A 16,221-nucleotide genomic window follows, 5' to 3' on the forward strand; every position below is an offset into this window, starting at 1 on the left:
TGGGGACTCAGCAACTGAGCAGGGCGGGCGGGGGCTGCGGGGGTCCGCCAGGCGCACCAGTGAGACGTGCGGCCGCATTCCTAGAGAGGCATGGAGCCGGCCGGGCTGAGGTTCGGCTGCTCGCGCGGCAGGAGGGGAAATCTGACCCCGGGTCCCGACGGCCGGAAGCGGCAGACGCCCGGGCCCTGCGGGGACAGGCGACTGGCTCATCCCGACTGTGGAGAGCCGGGCCTCCGCCCTCCGGTCGGCCATGTCTTCGTTGTGCATGTTCCTTGAACTTTTGGTCCGTTAACCAGCAATTAGACGCTCACTCACCGAGTGCCCGCTATATGCCAAGCGCTAGGAGCTGGGGGGCGATCGCAGTAAGATGCGTTCTGGGCCCGTCGCAGGTCCCGGCTACCGACATCCCAGTACATCTACGTGCCTCCGGCAAGACGTCCGCCAGTATTTGTTGAATACCAGGTAAGCCTGGGCTCGCTGAGGTCATGCAAAGATAAACCCCTGTCCTCAAGGGGCAGGGGTGGTGGCGGTGGTGCGGGGTGTGATCCGTAATGCGGGTTGGAGAGGGAAATGGGTTGGTGAGGCAGGTTTGGGCTCACTTCCATGGGAACACCCTCCACCTGAGTGGCTCAGAGGACAGAAGACTGTCTGTACATTAGGTTTGGGGGTGGCATTTGCACGGAGCCTTGGGAATATACCGTTAGAAGACTGGTCGTGGCCATAAACTACAAGGTTGGTGGAACAAATCTGAGTATCAACTGGCAGTGTTACGAGGCATTTGGGAGGACGATGGCTTTCTTGGAGGTAGGGTCTATGTCTTTTATTATGGGGTTAGCGTTATGCTTGGAAAATGACGTGCTTGATAAATGTTTATCGAGTGACAAACACACAAGTCAAACTCAGTTAAGATCAGATCCTGGGGAGTTTGAATTTAGTTCAGCCCGCTTTTTGGTGGGACAGGTGTGTCGAATATGTTTCGAATTGTGCTTTAGGAAATATCGATCCAGTGATGATGGAGTGTGTGGTGCGGCAGGAATACCACACAGAAAATTATTGTAATAGTGAATGTAAATCGTAAAGCAGGAGTAAAAAGGAAGGAGTGGCTGCAAGAGGCGTTGTGGAGGAAGAATTGACTGAACTCAGGGTGATTATATATAATATATGTAAGCTGGTTTTGAGCCTGAATGCATGGAAGGTGGTGGTGATGCCAGTAGAAACTGAAAAATACAGAGTGAGTGCAGCTTTGAGGGGACTCTGATTTCAGTTTGGGGTGTGTTGAAATTACAGTGCAGGAGAGGCCCAAGATGTGAGTTTGGAATACGAAAGGCAAGTCAGAGCCAGACAGAGATTTAAGTGTTCTTAGAATAGAGACATATTGAATTTTGATTGCGATCACAAAAGGAACAGGTGAGAAGAGAAACAGAAGTTGAAGTATTTCTACCGTTTGTTATCTATTGTTACATAAAAAAATAAAGCCCCAAACTTAGTGGCTTAAAACAACCTCAGCTTATTCTTATGATTCTATGGGTTGACTGGGCAGTATTACTGGAGTTACTCATGTGGCTGCTGCTCAATCAGCTGGGGACTGGGCCCAGCTGGGGCTCCGTGGTTCTCTTCCACGTGACCTCTGCATGGCTAGCTTGGGCTTTCTCACAGCATGGAAGTCTCATGGCTGTGTGTCTGGCACTACAAGAGCACTTCCTCTTACACTGTCATTTCTGCCATATTCTGTTGGTTAAAACAAGTCACAGGTCAGCACAGACTCAAGGGAAGGAAAAGTAGACTCCACCTCATGATGAGAAAAGTGACAAAATCTCATCATAACAGGTTTTAGGGGATGGAGGCTTTGGAAACAGTCTACCTCACCTACATTTAAGGTGGAGTATTCTGTGAGAAATATGCAGAGATAGATGAACTTTAAGGGTATATTAATCTGTCCATAAAGGCAGCCATCTGGCTCCTCCATGGATCAAATTATCCCTTCCCTCCATCTAAAGTATAAGCTGCTCAAGCATTCTTATTGTTAACCCTTCTTCCCTGGTGTCCCTTACCTTACATCCCTTGCCTCTGGGCTCAGCTCCCTTAGGATTCAAGGTAGACTTCTCATTAATTTCACTGATAATATTGACAAGCAGGCTCAGTTTTTGAGCATCACTTAGAGTGGGGACAAAAATATAAGTATGTTACATAGAGTTTTGAAGCTCTTATAATTTTTATGTTACTGATCAATTCTTATGCTTCAGATGTACATTTGGAAAAACATTTCTGGAGCATAGACCTCAGCTAAGTGAACCTTTTTCTAGCCTTTAAGGTCAACATGGATGAAGCTTCGCCAGGCCCCGCTCCTGAGAATGGAGACAGCCTTGTGAAAGTGAAGGAGGAAGATCCCACATGGGAGCAGATGTGCAGCTCACAGGACAGCAGCTCCCACACTCTGGAGCTTTGCCGCCTGCGCTTCCGGCGGTTTTGCTACCAGGAGGTAACCGGGCCCCGGGAGGCTCTGGCCCAGCTCCAAGAACTTTGCCATCAATGGCTGCGGCCGGAGACCCACACCAAGGAGCAGATCCTGGAGCTGCTGGTGCTGGAGCAGTTCCTGACCATCCTGCCCCAGGAGCTCCAGGCCTGGGTGCAGGTGTATCCTCTGGAGAGCGGGGAAGATGCAGTGACAGTGCTGGAGAATCTAGAGAAAGACACAGGAGCCTCAGGACAGCAGGTGGGAAGAGAATGTGCGTGGTGGCCTGGGAGATGTAATGGCGAACATTTGTCTGTTAAGTTTTAACTTTTTACTTTGAAGTAATTTACAACTTATAGAAGTTTTGGGAGAGTAGTACAGAGAACTACTGTGTACTCTTCACCCAGATTCACCAGTTGTTAACATTTGTTACAGGATGTGCCCCTCTCGTGTGTGAGCACATGCTCCCTCTCTCTCTCTGTATATGTACATATATGTGTACACACACACACACACACACAGGCTCACACATTTTTTTTCTTGAACCATTTGAGATTGGAGTTAGTTGGAGATACCATACCCCTTTATCTCTAAACACTTCAGTGTGTATTTCTGAAGAAGAAAGATATTCTCTTGTATAACCAGAATACATACTATCAAGTTTTGGGAAATTAAAATTTTTATGATACTATCACCTCAACAGTAGTCCTTGTTTAGATACATCCATGATAGCCCAGTAGGATTCTTTATGACAATTTTGCCCCAATCCAGGATACAGTCCAGCATCACACATTACATTTAGTTGCCGTCTCTTCAGTCTTCTTAGATCTGGAAAGGTTGTTCAGTCTTCCTTTGTCATAACAATGACATTTTTTTTTTTTTTTTTTTTGCGGTACGCGGGCCTCTCACTGCTGTGGCCTCTCCGGTTGCGGAGCACAGGCTCTGGACGCGCAGGCTCAGCGGCCATGGCTCACGGGCCCAGCCGCTTCGCGGCATGTGGGATCTTCCCGGACCGGGGCACGAACCCATGTCCCCTGCATCGGCAGGCGGACTCTCAACCACTGCGCCACCAGGGAAGCCCAACAATGACATTTTTGAAGAGTACAGACCAGTTATTTTTTGGAATGCCCCTCAATTTGGGTTTGCCTTGTATTTTCTCATGATAAGACCCAGGTTGTGCATTTTGGCTAGAATACCACAGAAGTGACATTGTGGTCTCCTCAGTGCATCACATCAGGAGGCACATGGTGATGGATTGTCCCATTACTGATGAGGTCAAGGTGGTATCTGTCAGATTTCTCTACTATAAAGTTACCATTTTCCCCTTTGTAATTAATAAGAAATTTGTGGGAGACATTTTGAGACAGTGTACATATCCTATTTCTCATTGAACTTCCACCCACTAGTTAAGCAACCATCTGGGTTTTTGTTTTGTTTTTCTAGGCAGGGATTTTTGCCTGTCTTGTGTCTCTTCTTTGGCACTATATCCCCAGCACATAGAACAGAGCCTGGCTTTTAGTAGGCATTCAGCCCATATTCGCCAAATGAGTGAAGCAAGTCTCTGTCTTGCTACTCTGTCTTACTTGCTGCTCCTTAAGGATTAAATGGAGCTTCTCTGGTGTTCCCTTGAGGATATCCCTAACTGCTGTTGGGTCCAGTTCCCACCAGGATGCCTTTTCTTTTCTTTTCTTTTTTAATATCTTTATTGGAGTATAATTGCTTTTCAATGTTGTGTTAGTTGCTGCTGTATAACAAAGTGAATCAGCTATATGTATACATATACCCCCATATCTCCTCCCTCTTGTGTCTCCCTCCTTTTCAAAGTGAACCTTTTGTCCCCAGGCTTCTGTCTACACTCAGGGACAGGATATGCACCTACCGGTGACAGAATATCAAGGAACCTCTTTGGGGTGTCAGAGGCCCCAGCTACTGCCTGGGGTAACCACCTTGAAGTGTGAACCCCCAGAGCCCCACCAAGAGGTCGCCCAAGAAGTGAGTGGTGAGTGCCGGAGGGTGAGTTTAGTAAGGACACTGGGAGCAGGCCGCTGGCAGGTGCATGGCCTTCTAAGTAAAGCTTGTTTATCTGTGGGGTTTTTTTGTTGTTGTTGTTAGCCCTATACCTAAGCAAACTTTTAAAAACATTTGGAATTGTAAAATGTTAGAAGTCTAAGATATTCTTATCCAACACCCTTAATAGTTAGGAAAACCAAAACTCAGAGTTTAAGTGACTTGACCAGGGTCAACAGAGGCAGAGTTAAGTCACGTGACCTTCTGACCAAGATTCTCTCTTTACTATATATCTCTATTCCACATTTCTAATTCTACACTTGTGAATATTTTAAATATTTACTTGGTAGCTTTCCATAAATTTGTCTTTTCCCCATGGTAACATTTTCTTCAGTAGCCTCCCTGCTTCTAATCTTTCAGTAATTTACATACAGCTTTAGGTTTAAACAGGTTCTCTCCTTCCTGCACTTGGAGTGTACCCTCCTGTGTGCACGGCTCTCTCACTTTCCGTATCCATCCCAGCTACTGGTTATATTTCAGCTGTGTGCAGTAAGATAGGTCGTGCAAAGAAGGCAAAGTCTGCGGCCTGCAGTTTGCAGATGGTTTGAGAACACACAGAAGTATACAGATCGTTCAAAAAGGAGACCTCAGAACTCCGTAGTGCAATGTTTTTTAACCTTTGTGGTGAGGGATGCTATCATTTTCCCCCAGAATTTATTGAAAAGGATTAACTCTCTTCCCTAGAAAAGGCATACAAAATGACACACACAACTTCATGATTTACCACATTGGTTTACAGTCACCACATTGGTGATCTGTGAATACTGATATTTTGATATTAAGTGCAGAATAAATGGTTCATATAATAAATGATTTAAAAACATTCAAGGGAGATAAAAGAAAATGTATGAGGCTCAGATTACTTGTGATATTTACCCATTGGAGCATAAATAGAACTTGATATTTCCCTACTTACTTGATTGATAGTTCTGTCTTATTTCTTTGGTTATTAAAAACCACCATGACATGAAGCCCAAATGTTTTACGTGAAGAAGTTTAGACGTGGTAGGGAGCCTTACGGCCCTGGGGTTGGGAAAGCTTTCCTGGAGTCATGAGCTTGCATTGAGCCTTGATACATGAGGATTTGCATTGGAGCAGGCATAGGGTGAGTATTCCCATCTACCTATGAGATGATGAACATGCATCTGCTGAAATCAGTTTCATCTCACTTTGACTGTGGAGGGGGAGGGGGTAATGAAGAATGGAGGTACTTGTCAGATTGGTGATGATAATTGACAGAAAGATAACAGCGGTCATAGGATATAAGATTCTTTCGTGTGAGCATGAGCTGGCTCTCAGAACTGGACTCCAGCAGCATCTACTGGGCGGAGGGGGGGCTTCTTTGGTTCTCTAGGTCCCCGTGCGATGCGCCACTGCTGTGGTGTGTGTAATCAGGTTGCTCTGTTGTCCTTTAGGAAGCACACCCTGTCATTCTCAAGGGCTTTTTATACCCTCTAAGGCCCTCCCAAATATTCTGGAGACTGGCTAAGGGCCTCCCTGCTTACTAGTCATAACCCAAGCACATTTCTCCAGGATACCTGCGACCAAATGAACTGAAGATCAGTTTCCCAGGCTACCTGCATTCCCTCCTCTCCTGCTAGTATTTTCAATGGGGTACTAAGTCAACCAGCATGACAGGATGGTGGGGTCTGTTTAGGGGAAAGAGTGGGTGGGGGGAATGGGAAGGTCAGTTGGGGCCAGGAGGTTTGGACTTTATCATTAAAAAGTTGGGTGCCACTGAAGCCCTTTTTTAAAATCAAAACTATGATTTATAGTGACTGTGTTATTTGTGTGTATATAGTATTTCATTCTCACCTGTCGTGGAACACTAGATTTAAAATGAAAACTATTGAGTACTTTATTTTTGCCAGTCTCTTAATGCTCAAATGTGATCGATTCTTAGGGTCAGACACATTGGTAAATTTTCGATATGTTGATGGAGAAGTAGAAAAGACCTTGAGATCATTTTATTCATTGCAACTTAAGCCCATTTTCTCTTGTTCTGTCTTTGGCAGAGATACAGAGCAACAGATCAGTGTGGTATTTGTAGTGAACTTTAATATGTTTGAAAACATTCCTCCGCCTTCTTCCCAGGCTTAACCCTAATGCTTTTCCACCTCAGGAGGATTATAAGAGGCAAACACAGAGTCTGATCTGACCTTTGCTCTCTCAAATTTCCCATTGCTCTTGCTCTCTTTCCTCACTGCATTATACCGTTGCCCCCTTCCATTCTCTCTTGCCATCCTGCCCCTCCTCAGCTTAGCCCTTTCTCTGACAGCAGACCTGCTTTACACTGCGCTTTTTAAGCTGTTGGTTGTTTGGCATGTATGCGTTGTGGGGAGGTAAGGTAGTAACAGTGAATCAGGGGCAAGGCTATTTTATTGTCCTAGCAAGCCTTATTTGCTCTAGATACGAAACAACAGCAACAGAAAGATTACACAGTGATCCACTGTGTCTGGAGCAAGGAAAAGTGGTACTATGTTCTGTGTTATATTTTGGGTTAGAATTATCCCCTGTGCTCTTCATTTAGTAATTTTGGGCTCCTTATATTGTTGCCATCTTGAAAAATAATGATACATTACCTTGTGTGGGGTCTTACAACTTACAGAGGGCTTTTACAGAGAGTTTTTATGTTACCTCAATCTTCATTAACCTTGTAAAGTAGACTGTGTTCTCCCCATTGTACAGATAAGGAATTGGAAAGAATCTTTTTAAGTAACAGTGCAGTGCCTGGCACCTTGCAATCATTATGACTGTCTGAATTATTGTTACAGTTTCCAGTGTGGCAGATTCTCAAAAGTTCTCCTAGCTCAGGGTTAACATCTCTTCTATGTATGTATGTATGACTGTTTTTGTGTGTGTGTGACTTTTTTTACTGATGTACAGTTGATTTACAATGTTGTGTTAGTTTCAGGTGTACATGTATGACTTTATTTTTTTAGAGCAGTTTTATGTTAAGCAAAATTGGAAGAAAGGTACAGAGATTTCCCATCTACCCCCTGCCTCCCCCCATACGTTGCCTCCCCCACTATCAACTCTATTTTTTGTATCTTTATTTTCTCTTTTCATCTTCCTCTTATCTGCTTTCCTGTTTCCCCTTTGCCTTCTCTCTCTGTTCTCCACTTCTTTTCTTTCTTCTTTGTTCTCTGGTTAATGTTTCCTTTATCACCAAGTTCTGCCTTCCCTCTCCTTATTTTCATCAATGATTTCTAATTTTTCTTTATGAATGTGAAAGTGCATCACTGTAGAGCACCTCATGAGTTCATAAACACCACTTATTTTGTGGGTAGGGACCCTAAAGTTTTAGAATTCTGAAAGAATGAAAGCAGATATGATGTTCTAGCGTAAGATCTGTATCTTAGTTCCTGGATGTTTAACAAACATAAGAAGAGTTGGGGTCTGGGTCGCCCACAAAGGGCTCTCTTGTAAAAGCCATTGTGTCTCATTCAGGACTCTTGTCTCCTCCTTCCACAGGGCCTGCTCCCCAGGGACCAGCCCCTCCCCAGGAAGAGAATCCCAGAGACCAGGCAGCAGTACCGGGGTTTAACTCAGCCAGGTCCCAGGTGAGCACGGTGCCCGGGCTATGCGAACCTCAGTCGCAGCCCTGCTTCCCTCGACCACCTGTCCCTGCCCTTTTCTCGGCTCACACTGCTCACCCTGGAGCCTTCCAGGTGGCACCGTCCCTCTGCGTTCACCTTGTCACAGAATATCACAGACCACTTATGCCTCATCCGGGGAGCTCACATAGATCACATAGATTATGCAGTGGCCTCATTCCATACCGTATGTAGGAGGCACATCAGATCTCAAGGTATGAGAATAAGGGGCAGAGTTGGGCCCTTGGTTTCAGAAAGTGCCTCTACTCATCTGATGCTCAGTGACTGATGTTTTATCTTTTGAGGGGGTCTCTGGTTTCTCTCCCCAGTCTGAGAGGCAGTACTCTTCCTCATGTTACCTTATAGTCCCAGTGTTCTGCACATACCCAATTAATATTTGGTGATGATAATGGAAATTCTGTGTATCCAAGGCAAAAACTTCACATCTTCACAAAATAGACTCTTGGTTTTTTTTCCCCCTTATTCTCTTAGTGGTCCAATCATTTTCCTAGTCATTTAGTTAAAAAATATTTAAGTCTCCTATTTAAGTCCTCTGCTGCTGAGTCAGTTTCCTCAAGAACAGGGTCTTCATGGAGTCCTTTCCTCACTCTGTGACTTTTTTTTTTTTTTTGTGGTATGTGGGTCTCTCACTGTTGTGGCCTCTCCTGCTGTGCAGCACAGGCTCCGGACGCGCAGGCTCAGCAGCCATGGCTCACGGGCCCAGCCGCTCCGCAGCATGTGGGATCTTCCCAGACCGGGGCACGAACCCGCAGCCCCCGCATCGGCAGGCGGACTCCCAACCACTGCGCCACCAGGGAAGCCCCACTCTGTGACTTTTAATTTGTTCTTAATCCTATCAGACCCAGTGCCTCCTGTTCTTAACAAATACTTCACCTTCTTGAAAAGAAATGTATAGCAAGTAAAACTTACCTATATGTATATTTAAATCAATATAATTATCTAAAATGCTATATAATGGAGAAACAAAAAGCAATTTATTAAAAAAAAAAGTATTTCAAAAATGTAGGGCTTCCCTGGTGGCGCAGTGGCTGAGAGTCCGCCTGCCGATACAGGGGAAGTGGGTTCATGCCCCGGTCTGGGAAGGTCCCACATGCCGCGGAGCGGCTGGGCCTGTGAGCCATGGCCGCTGAGCCTGCGCGTCTGGAGCCTGTGCTCTGCAACGGGAGAAGTCACAACAGTGAGAGGCCCGCGTACTGCAAAAAAAAAAAAAAAAAAAAAAAGCAAATGTTTGGACATGATCACACCAAGAAATAACAAAGTAGTTAAACGTTTGCACTGATGTGTAATCATTAGGTTTGAATTAAGGAGGAATAAGAAGATCAAAAGGCTAGGAAAATGAAAGGGCAGAGATGTGGGTGGACAGTAGAATGAAACTAGCATTGAGTCGAATGAAAGACCAGCCAGAGAAAGAGAAAAATAACATTAATTGAAGTAGACCTAAGATGAAGTTATGGCTTGTATTGTGTCCCGAAAAGATATATTGAAGTCCTAACCCCAGGTACCTATCACTGTGATCTGATTTAGAAATAGATTCTTTGTAGATGTAATCAAGTTAAGGTGAGGTTCTACTGGAGGAGGGTGGGCCCAGCATCCGACGGTCGATGTCCTTATAAGAAGGCCATGTGAAGACAGGGAGACACACAGGGAGGAGGCCATGTGACGGCAGAGGCAGAGACTGGAGTGATGCATCTACCAGCCAAGGAACACTCAGGACTGCTGACAACCCCCAGAAGCTGAGAGAGGCAGGACAGTCGTCCCGTAGACCTTCGGAGAGAGCAGGGCCCTGCTGGTTGGCTTGGTTCGACTGGTCTGCAGTGTGGTATTCAACACCGTTCACACCTAGACCCCTTATCCTTACCACAGTGAAGACTGAGAGGCCATTTTTTGCCTTTTTAGACATCAGTGAAGACTGAGGAAGCAGCAGCCCAGGGCCTTGTCCCAGAGCAGTGGCCACATCTGAGTCTGGCCCAGAGGAACCTCTGTGGAAACTCGGCTCAGGAGAAGGTTACAAACATCAGTCTGATGCGTAAGGACAGGCCTCTGGCTGGTCCCCAGCTGTGCTCACCTTTCCCATCATTAACCCTGACTCGGCCCTTGTGAACCCACATTTCCTACATGCCCTCACCCTTCCTTCCCCTTCTTCTGGCCTCTGCTTCCACACTTCTCTCAGCCCCTGCCATTTTGAATCCCGCCCAGTCCCCTTATCTTCTTCTGTTGCTACTCACTACTGATTCTTGCTGTTATCTTCTCTGATCATGATTCCCTCAACATCTTCTCCTCTGCTCCCTTTTTTCTTCCCTTTTCAAGGGTCCCATATAATTTGTCATTTTCAGACATCCCTTAATACCTGAAAGTTCCACAAACACCTCTGCCTGATCCCTTCTTTACCTCGGAGGAAGTTTTCTTCACTCTCTGTGAGCACTACTGTCCATATGTAATATGCTTTGCCCTGTTAGATACTCTCCCCTGCAAATTGACCTTTCTTATTATCTTCCCATACTCTGCCACATGTTTAGGACTGTTGTGACTGCACTCCTGGTACACCTGTTGATTTTTTGTTTGTTTTAATTTGGAACATCCTATTCCTTAGCCTAGAGATTGTTTTTCTAGATTCAGGCAACAAATGACATTTAAATTATTAACATATTATTTTAGCTGAAGAAGTTGTAACTAAAGATGGATTGTTTAACACAAAGCAAGAAACTTCTGAAGAAATGGAACGAGGTGCTGAGGTCTCAGGAATACCCAACAGGTGAGTGTCCATGGTCCTAAGTAGAACAAATCCTATAGATGTGAGAAGAAATTGAAATGAAACTAGAGAAACCAGTTGGTAAAAGCCTGCTTCCCTGGAATAATACAGAAAGAGTAATGCTCACTTCTGTGATCGTAGGAGGTCCCACGCCAAGGAGGTGACCTGTCAGTATATCATAATTATACAAAACTTCTATTTGGTACACGGTTGCCTCCAAGAATCCTCTCTGACTCAGTTTACCTTGCCTGATCACTCTTCCCCTGGCTCCCTTATGTTGTGGGGCTACAGATACTGAAGCCAGAAAGAAAAGAAGATAGAGAAGCAGAGGATTTAGACAAGAGAGTGAGGTCTGCAGGTAAGGTTTGTTGCCATGATGGTTAAGAAAGAAATATCATCAGACCTGGAAGAGGACTTGGGAAGACAGGTAGGGTATCTTCGACCTCCATTAGGAGAATCCTGAGCAAGGATTAAAAGGAGAGTAGCTGATGACAAAGGACAAATTAAAGATAGTAGTGGGTGCTTAATGAGTGTTGGTTGTGGAATGACTGTCTAGCATAGGTGCTCCTAAAGCAGAAAGAGAGGGACTGGATCATGAGCAAAGGTTGGGTTCTGGTGAGGCCATTAACTCCTTGGAGACGTGAGGAAAGAAGAAAAAGGAAACAGCGTGCGATAATTACACTGAAGAGTAGGGCAGGGGATGAGGATTCTCCTTATTGACATTTGTTCATCTTAGGGAAACAGGGAGCTAAATCTCAGTTAAAAGAGAAATGTCTTGAAGCCTAAGAAGAGAAGTAAGATCTTTCATAAAGCTGGTGAACTCCGAGCCAAGCTGCACTAAAGTAAGAGAAAGAACACTGTGACTTAGCTCAGAGTTGTAACTGGAGAATAGGAACCTGCTGTTGTGTCTGTCAGGTACGTTTACCTGAAACCATCACTCACAGTGCCTCCGAGAATCAAGATACCTTACTGTTTCACGTGACAAGAAGTCTGAAGGGGTAGGATGTTCTAGGTTTGGTGTTCCATCATGATGTCAGAGACTGAGTGTACCCCCCCACCGCACCCCCAGCAACCTCCCCACTCATTCAGCAAGCATTTTATCACTCATATTCAGTCATGTATAAGACAGAGACCCTACCTTCAATAAGTCACATGAGGGTACAGCAGATGAGAAAACACAGAACACAATGCAGTATGATGACGTGCCCTGTAGCTATGATAGAGCTTGCAGGAGAGGACCCAACAGAGATCTGGATACTGGAGAAGACCTCCCAGAAGAGGTAACATTTGAAACAGGCCCTGATGAGTAAGCAGGAATTTACCAGCTAAAGAGGAGGTGGATCAGAGAGAGGCAGAGAAAGAAAATGCAAATGCCTAGAGAGGACAGGAGAAGACTAGGAGAGAAGAGTTACAGGAGCCACAGAAGATCATTTTATTATTTTATTTATTTAGCCGCGCTGGGTCTTAGCTGCGGCATGCAGGATCTTCATTGCCGCATGCAGGATCTTTTAGTTACGGCATGCGGGATCTAGTTCCCTGACCAGGGATCGAACCCGGGCCCCCCCTGCATTGGGACTGCAGAGTCTTAACCGCTGGACCACTAGGGACGTCCCAGAGGATCATTTTAAAGAGCAAGTTTCTGCTTGAAAAATTCTGGGTCCTCTTTGGAGTAGGAAAGGAAGTCATGTTTGGAGATAGACTGGTAGCTTTGAGAAGAGTGATGAAACACCTGTTGTGGGGAACAGGGAAGAAAGGGATGAGAGGGCATGAGAAGGATTTCTGGGCAGTGTTGAGTAACTAGGTGAGTTTTGGAGACCATCATATTTAGCAGTGTCAGTCTACCTCGTTGTTTGATTTCTCTGGCACTACTCTCTCCTGGGTGAGGAACAGAGACGACTAAGGATGGGGTTGATCTGGTGCTGAGTTTTGCTGGCCCACCACTACAGAAGGACACTGGGCCAGGGTGATTGATGATCCTGGCAAGAGAAGGACTAAGGTGGTGATGGATCACGAGGTCTAGACAGAATAGGAAGGGAGGTAAAAGCAGGAGGAAACGGAGGAGTCAGAGTGAGATGGAAGAACAGGTGTTGTGGGACAAGAGTGCAAGGAGGCTAGAGTGAAAAGGAATTGGCTACAGAGTGAGATGGAAGAACAGGTGTTGTGGGACAAGAGTGCAAGGAGGCTAGAGTGAAAAGGAATTGGCTACAGAGTGAGCTCTTGGAGTTCAGTTTTCACCAGTGGAAAGTTCAGTGTAGTGACAGGATTCAAGCAGGGCCCCTGAAGTTGAAGATGTCAGGGAACTCTAAGATGGATCTACTGAATGGATCATACATGCAGACATTAAAGACACCCAGGATGATAAATGCTCTAAGCAAACAAGTATATATAGTGTAAATTATATTACAACATACTCTTTTCACTGCTTTTTCCTCCCTTACGTCTTCTTAAATTGGTCTAATTTAATGTACCAACAGGACATTTGTAAATGACATGCATATTTCTAGAATTAAAGAAGTTTGTGTAAAATAATAATTTCCATCTTAGTAACTTCAGCTTATTTCCTTGAAAACTGCATAAAAATCAGTCCAAGGGCAATAAGTTTGAGTTTCTCTTTTGTTTCTCCCCAGAAACAGTGCGTCCACCAGATGAATGCAGAACTAGGGGAGGCTAAGTTGTTCCATGTTCAGAAATTCTGTGAGAGGTGAGGGGGCTCAGTAAATAACAACCCATTTCCTTGTCCAAATTCAGAACCAATTGATAAAGACACAGCAGTAAAACAGATGATTCTGGAAACCTCTGCTTTATGACTGACAGAAGCTAGACTGATAAAGCCACTCAGAGGCAGAGCTAAGTGGCCGCATAGTGACAGCATAGGCCCCGCGCATAGGCCTTCCTGATGCATCTTGGGGGAAAAAGGAACACGGAATGTCTGCAACTGGCTTCTGAAGAGGACAGCCCAGTTCTTTCTCCCAGATTCAACAATTAGTTAAGTCATGAGGAGTGAGTGGGAAGTGGGAAGAGGCCAGAAATGTTCAGTCTGGCCAAAGCCTTCCCCATGGAAACATGAGGAGTGAGAAGGAAGTATTCCCCACAAAAGAATCCTTAGGCGTCAGTGGATTTATCCTGTATCAGTGAATGAGACAGAATTTTTATAGCATACGTTCTTTTTTCTTTCCCAGAGATTGGGTACCCCAGGCCCCTTGTAGTACCCCTGTTCCTGCTGAAAGAACAGTTGCACATTTGAACACTCTGAAGGACCGTCACCCTGCTGACTTGTGGGCTCGGATGCACATCTCATCCCTGGAATATGCTGCAGGAGACATTACCCGAAAAGGGAGAAAAAAAGACAAAGCTCGAGTGAGTGAACTGCTCCAAGGCCTCGCATTTTCTGGTGATTCAGATGTGGAAGAGGATGACGAGCCTGAGACTCAGCCTGCTCCAAAAAGACCAAAGGTGTCAAGCGTCCCAGAGAAGAACTGGACTAAAAGAGACATTAAACCCAACTTTCCAAGCTGGTCAGCACTGGATTCTGGACTTTTGAATCTCAAGAGTGAAAAGTTGAACCCAGTGGAGCTCTTTGAGTTATTTTTTGATGATGAAACATTCAACTTGATTGTCAGTGAAACCAATAATTATGCTTCTCAGAAAAATGTCAACTTGGAAGTCACAATTCAGGAAATGAGGTGTGTGCTTGGTGTCCTGCTTTTGAGTGGCCTTGTGAGGCGTCCCAAAAGGGGAATGTATTGGGAAATGTCTGATGCCGATCAGAACCTGGTTAGAGATTCAATCAGAAGGGACAGATTTGAATTGATTTTCTCATACCTGCATTTTGCAGATAATAGCCACCTAGATCAAAATGATAAGTTTACAAAATTGAGGCCTCTCATAAAGCAAATGAATAAAAATTTTCTCCTGTACGCTCCCCTTGAAGAATACTATTGTTTTGATAAGACAATGTGTGAGTGCTTTGATAGTGACCAATTCCTGAATGGGAAACCTATTAGAATTGGCTATAAAGTCTGGTGTGGTACAACCGCACAGGGTTATCTGGTTTGGTTTGAGCCCTATCAAGAAGAGTCAACTGTGATGGCAGGTAAGGATCTTGATCTTGGTTTAGGTGGAAATCTAGTGATGAATTTTGCTGATGTTCTTTTAGAGAGAGGTCACTATCCCTATCACCTGTGTTTTGATAGCTTCTTTACAAGTGTCAAATTGATGTCAGCCTTGAAGAAGAAAGGGGTGAGGGCAACAGGAACAATTCGTGAGAACAGGACTGAAAAATGTCCCCTGATGAGTGCAGAACATATGAAGAAAATGCAGAAGGGGTATTTCGATTTCCGAGTAGAAGAAAATGATGAGATAATTCTGTGTCATTGGCATGGTGATGGTATTATCAGTCTGTGCTCCAACGCTGTTGGCATAGAGCCAGTCAATGAGATATGTTGTTTTGCCGATGACAAGGAGATCCCTCAGATAAGTCAGCCTTCCATAGTGAAACTGTATGATGAATGCAGGGAAGGCGTAGCTAAAATGGAACAGATCATTTCCAAATATAGGGTGAGAATAAGAGGCAAGAAATGGTACTCAGTTTTGGTGAGCTACATGATTGATGTAGCCATGAGCAATGCATGGCACCTGCACAGAGCCTGTAACCCAGGTGCCTCTCTAGAACTTGGGGATTTTCGGAGAGATGTTGCCCATTTCTACTTGGCACATAATGCAAATATGTCAGATTAAGGCAGGTAAAACAGATACAATGCAGACATTAGTAAGACACAGAAAAATCAAAACTACATCAGATTGTACCCAAAACAAACCTGATGTATGTATACAATGAAATTATTAATTAAATGACTAATATTTCTTTTAAAAAATCTATGTAGAGTTTCAAAAACTGTTATAACAATGTTAATGATCTGTAAAAATGTTGAAATCTATTGGTATCTTTTTCTAGGTCTAATTTTGATATCAAACTTGGGAACTCCTTTATTAGTTGAATTGAATTGATTAATTTGTGCATTTAAAGAATGAAATCCTGCCTCCTTTTCTTTTTTTCCTGGTAGTTTTCTCTGGGGAATGCCTTTTTTTTTTTCTTTTTTTGGCTGCGTTGGGTCTTCGTTGCTGTGCAGGGACTTGCTCTAGTTGCGGCGAGTGGGAGCTACTCTTCATTATGGTGTGTGGGCTTCTCATTGCGGTGGCTTCTCTTGTTGTGGAGCACGGGCTCTAGGCACACAGGCTTCAGTAGTTGTGGCACATGGGCTTAGTTGCTCCACAGCATGTGGGATCTTCCCGGACCAGGGCTTGAACCTGTGTCACCTGCATTGGCAGGTGGATTC

The 16,221-nt window shown here is 44.7% G+C and overlaps 1 protein-coding gene across 4 annotated transcripts; it reads left to right on the forward strand.

Moving 5' to 3' along the window:
* The first annotated feature begins 71 nt into the window (after nt 1-71).
* On the forward strand, nt 72-15,947 carry PGBD1 (piggyBac transposable element derived 1). 4 transcript variants are annotated; one of them, XM_060023395.1, is made up of 7 exons: nt 72-462; nt 2,304-2,713; nt 4,295-4,451; nt 7,994-8,082; nt 10,033-10,162; nt 10,792-10,888; nt 14,065-15,947. In XM_060023395.1, exons 2-7 carry the CDS (start codon nt 2,318-2,320, stop codon nt 15,620-15,622), a joined length of 2,427 nt encoding a protein of 808 aa, XP_059879378.1. In that variant the 5' UTR covers nt 72-462; nt 2,304-2,317; the 3' UTR covers nt 15,623-15,947. The 4 variants fall into 4 exon arrangements, with proteins under 4 accessions (XP_059879378.1, XP_059879379.1, XP_069397192.1 ...); XM_060023396.1 differs by lacking the exon at nt 4,295-4,451; XM_069541091.1 differs by lacking the exon at nt 72-462 and having other exon boundaries at nt 2,019-2,713.
* Nucleotides 15,948-16,221: the final 274 nt, after the last annotated feature.

The sequence above is a fragment of the Delphinus delphis genome, chromosome 10 (genome assembly GCF_949987515.2).
Source record: "Delphinus delphis chromosome 10, mDelDel1.2, whole genome shotgun sequence".
NCBI classification, from domain to species: Eukaryota; Metazoa; Chordata; class Mammalia; order Artiodactyla; family Delphinidae; genus Delphinus; species Delphinus delphis.

Bases quoted from the DNA above. Each gene is read 5' to 3' on its own strand.
- PGBD1 (XM_060023395.1), top strand. From the start codon at position 2,318: ATGGATGAAGCTTCGCCAGGCCCCGCTCCTGAGAATGGAGACAGCCTT. The intron at 8,083-10,032 runs GTGAGCACGGTG...TTGCCTTTTTAG, and splicing joins TTAACTCAGCCAGGTCCCAG to ACATCAGTGAAGACTGAGGA. The intron at 10,163-10,791 runs GTAAGGACAGGC...ATATTATTTTAG, and splicing joins TACAAACATCAGTCTGATGC to CTGAAGAAGTTGTAACTAAA.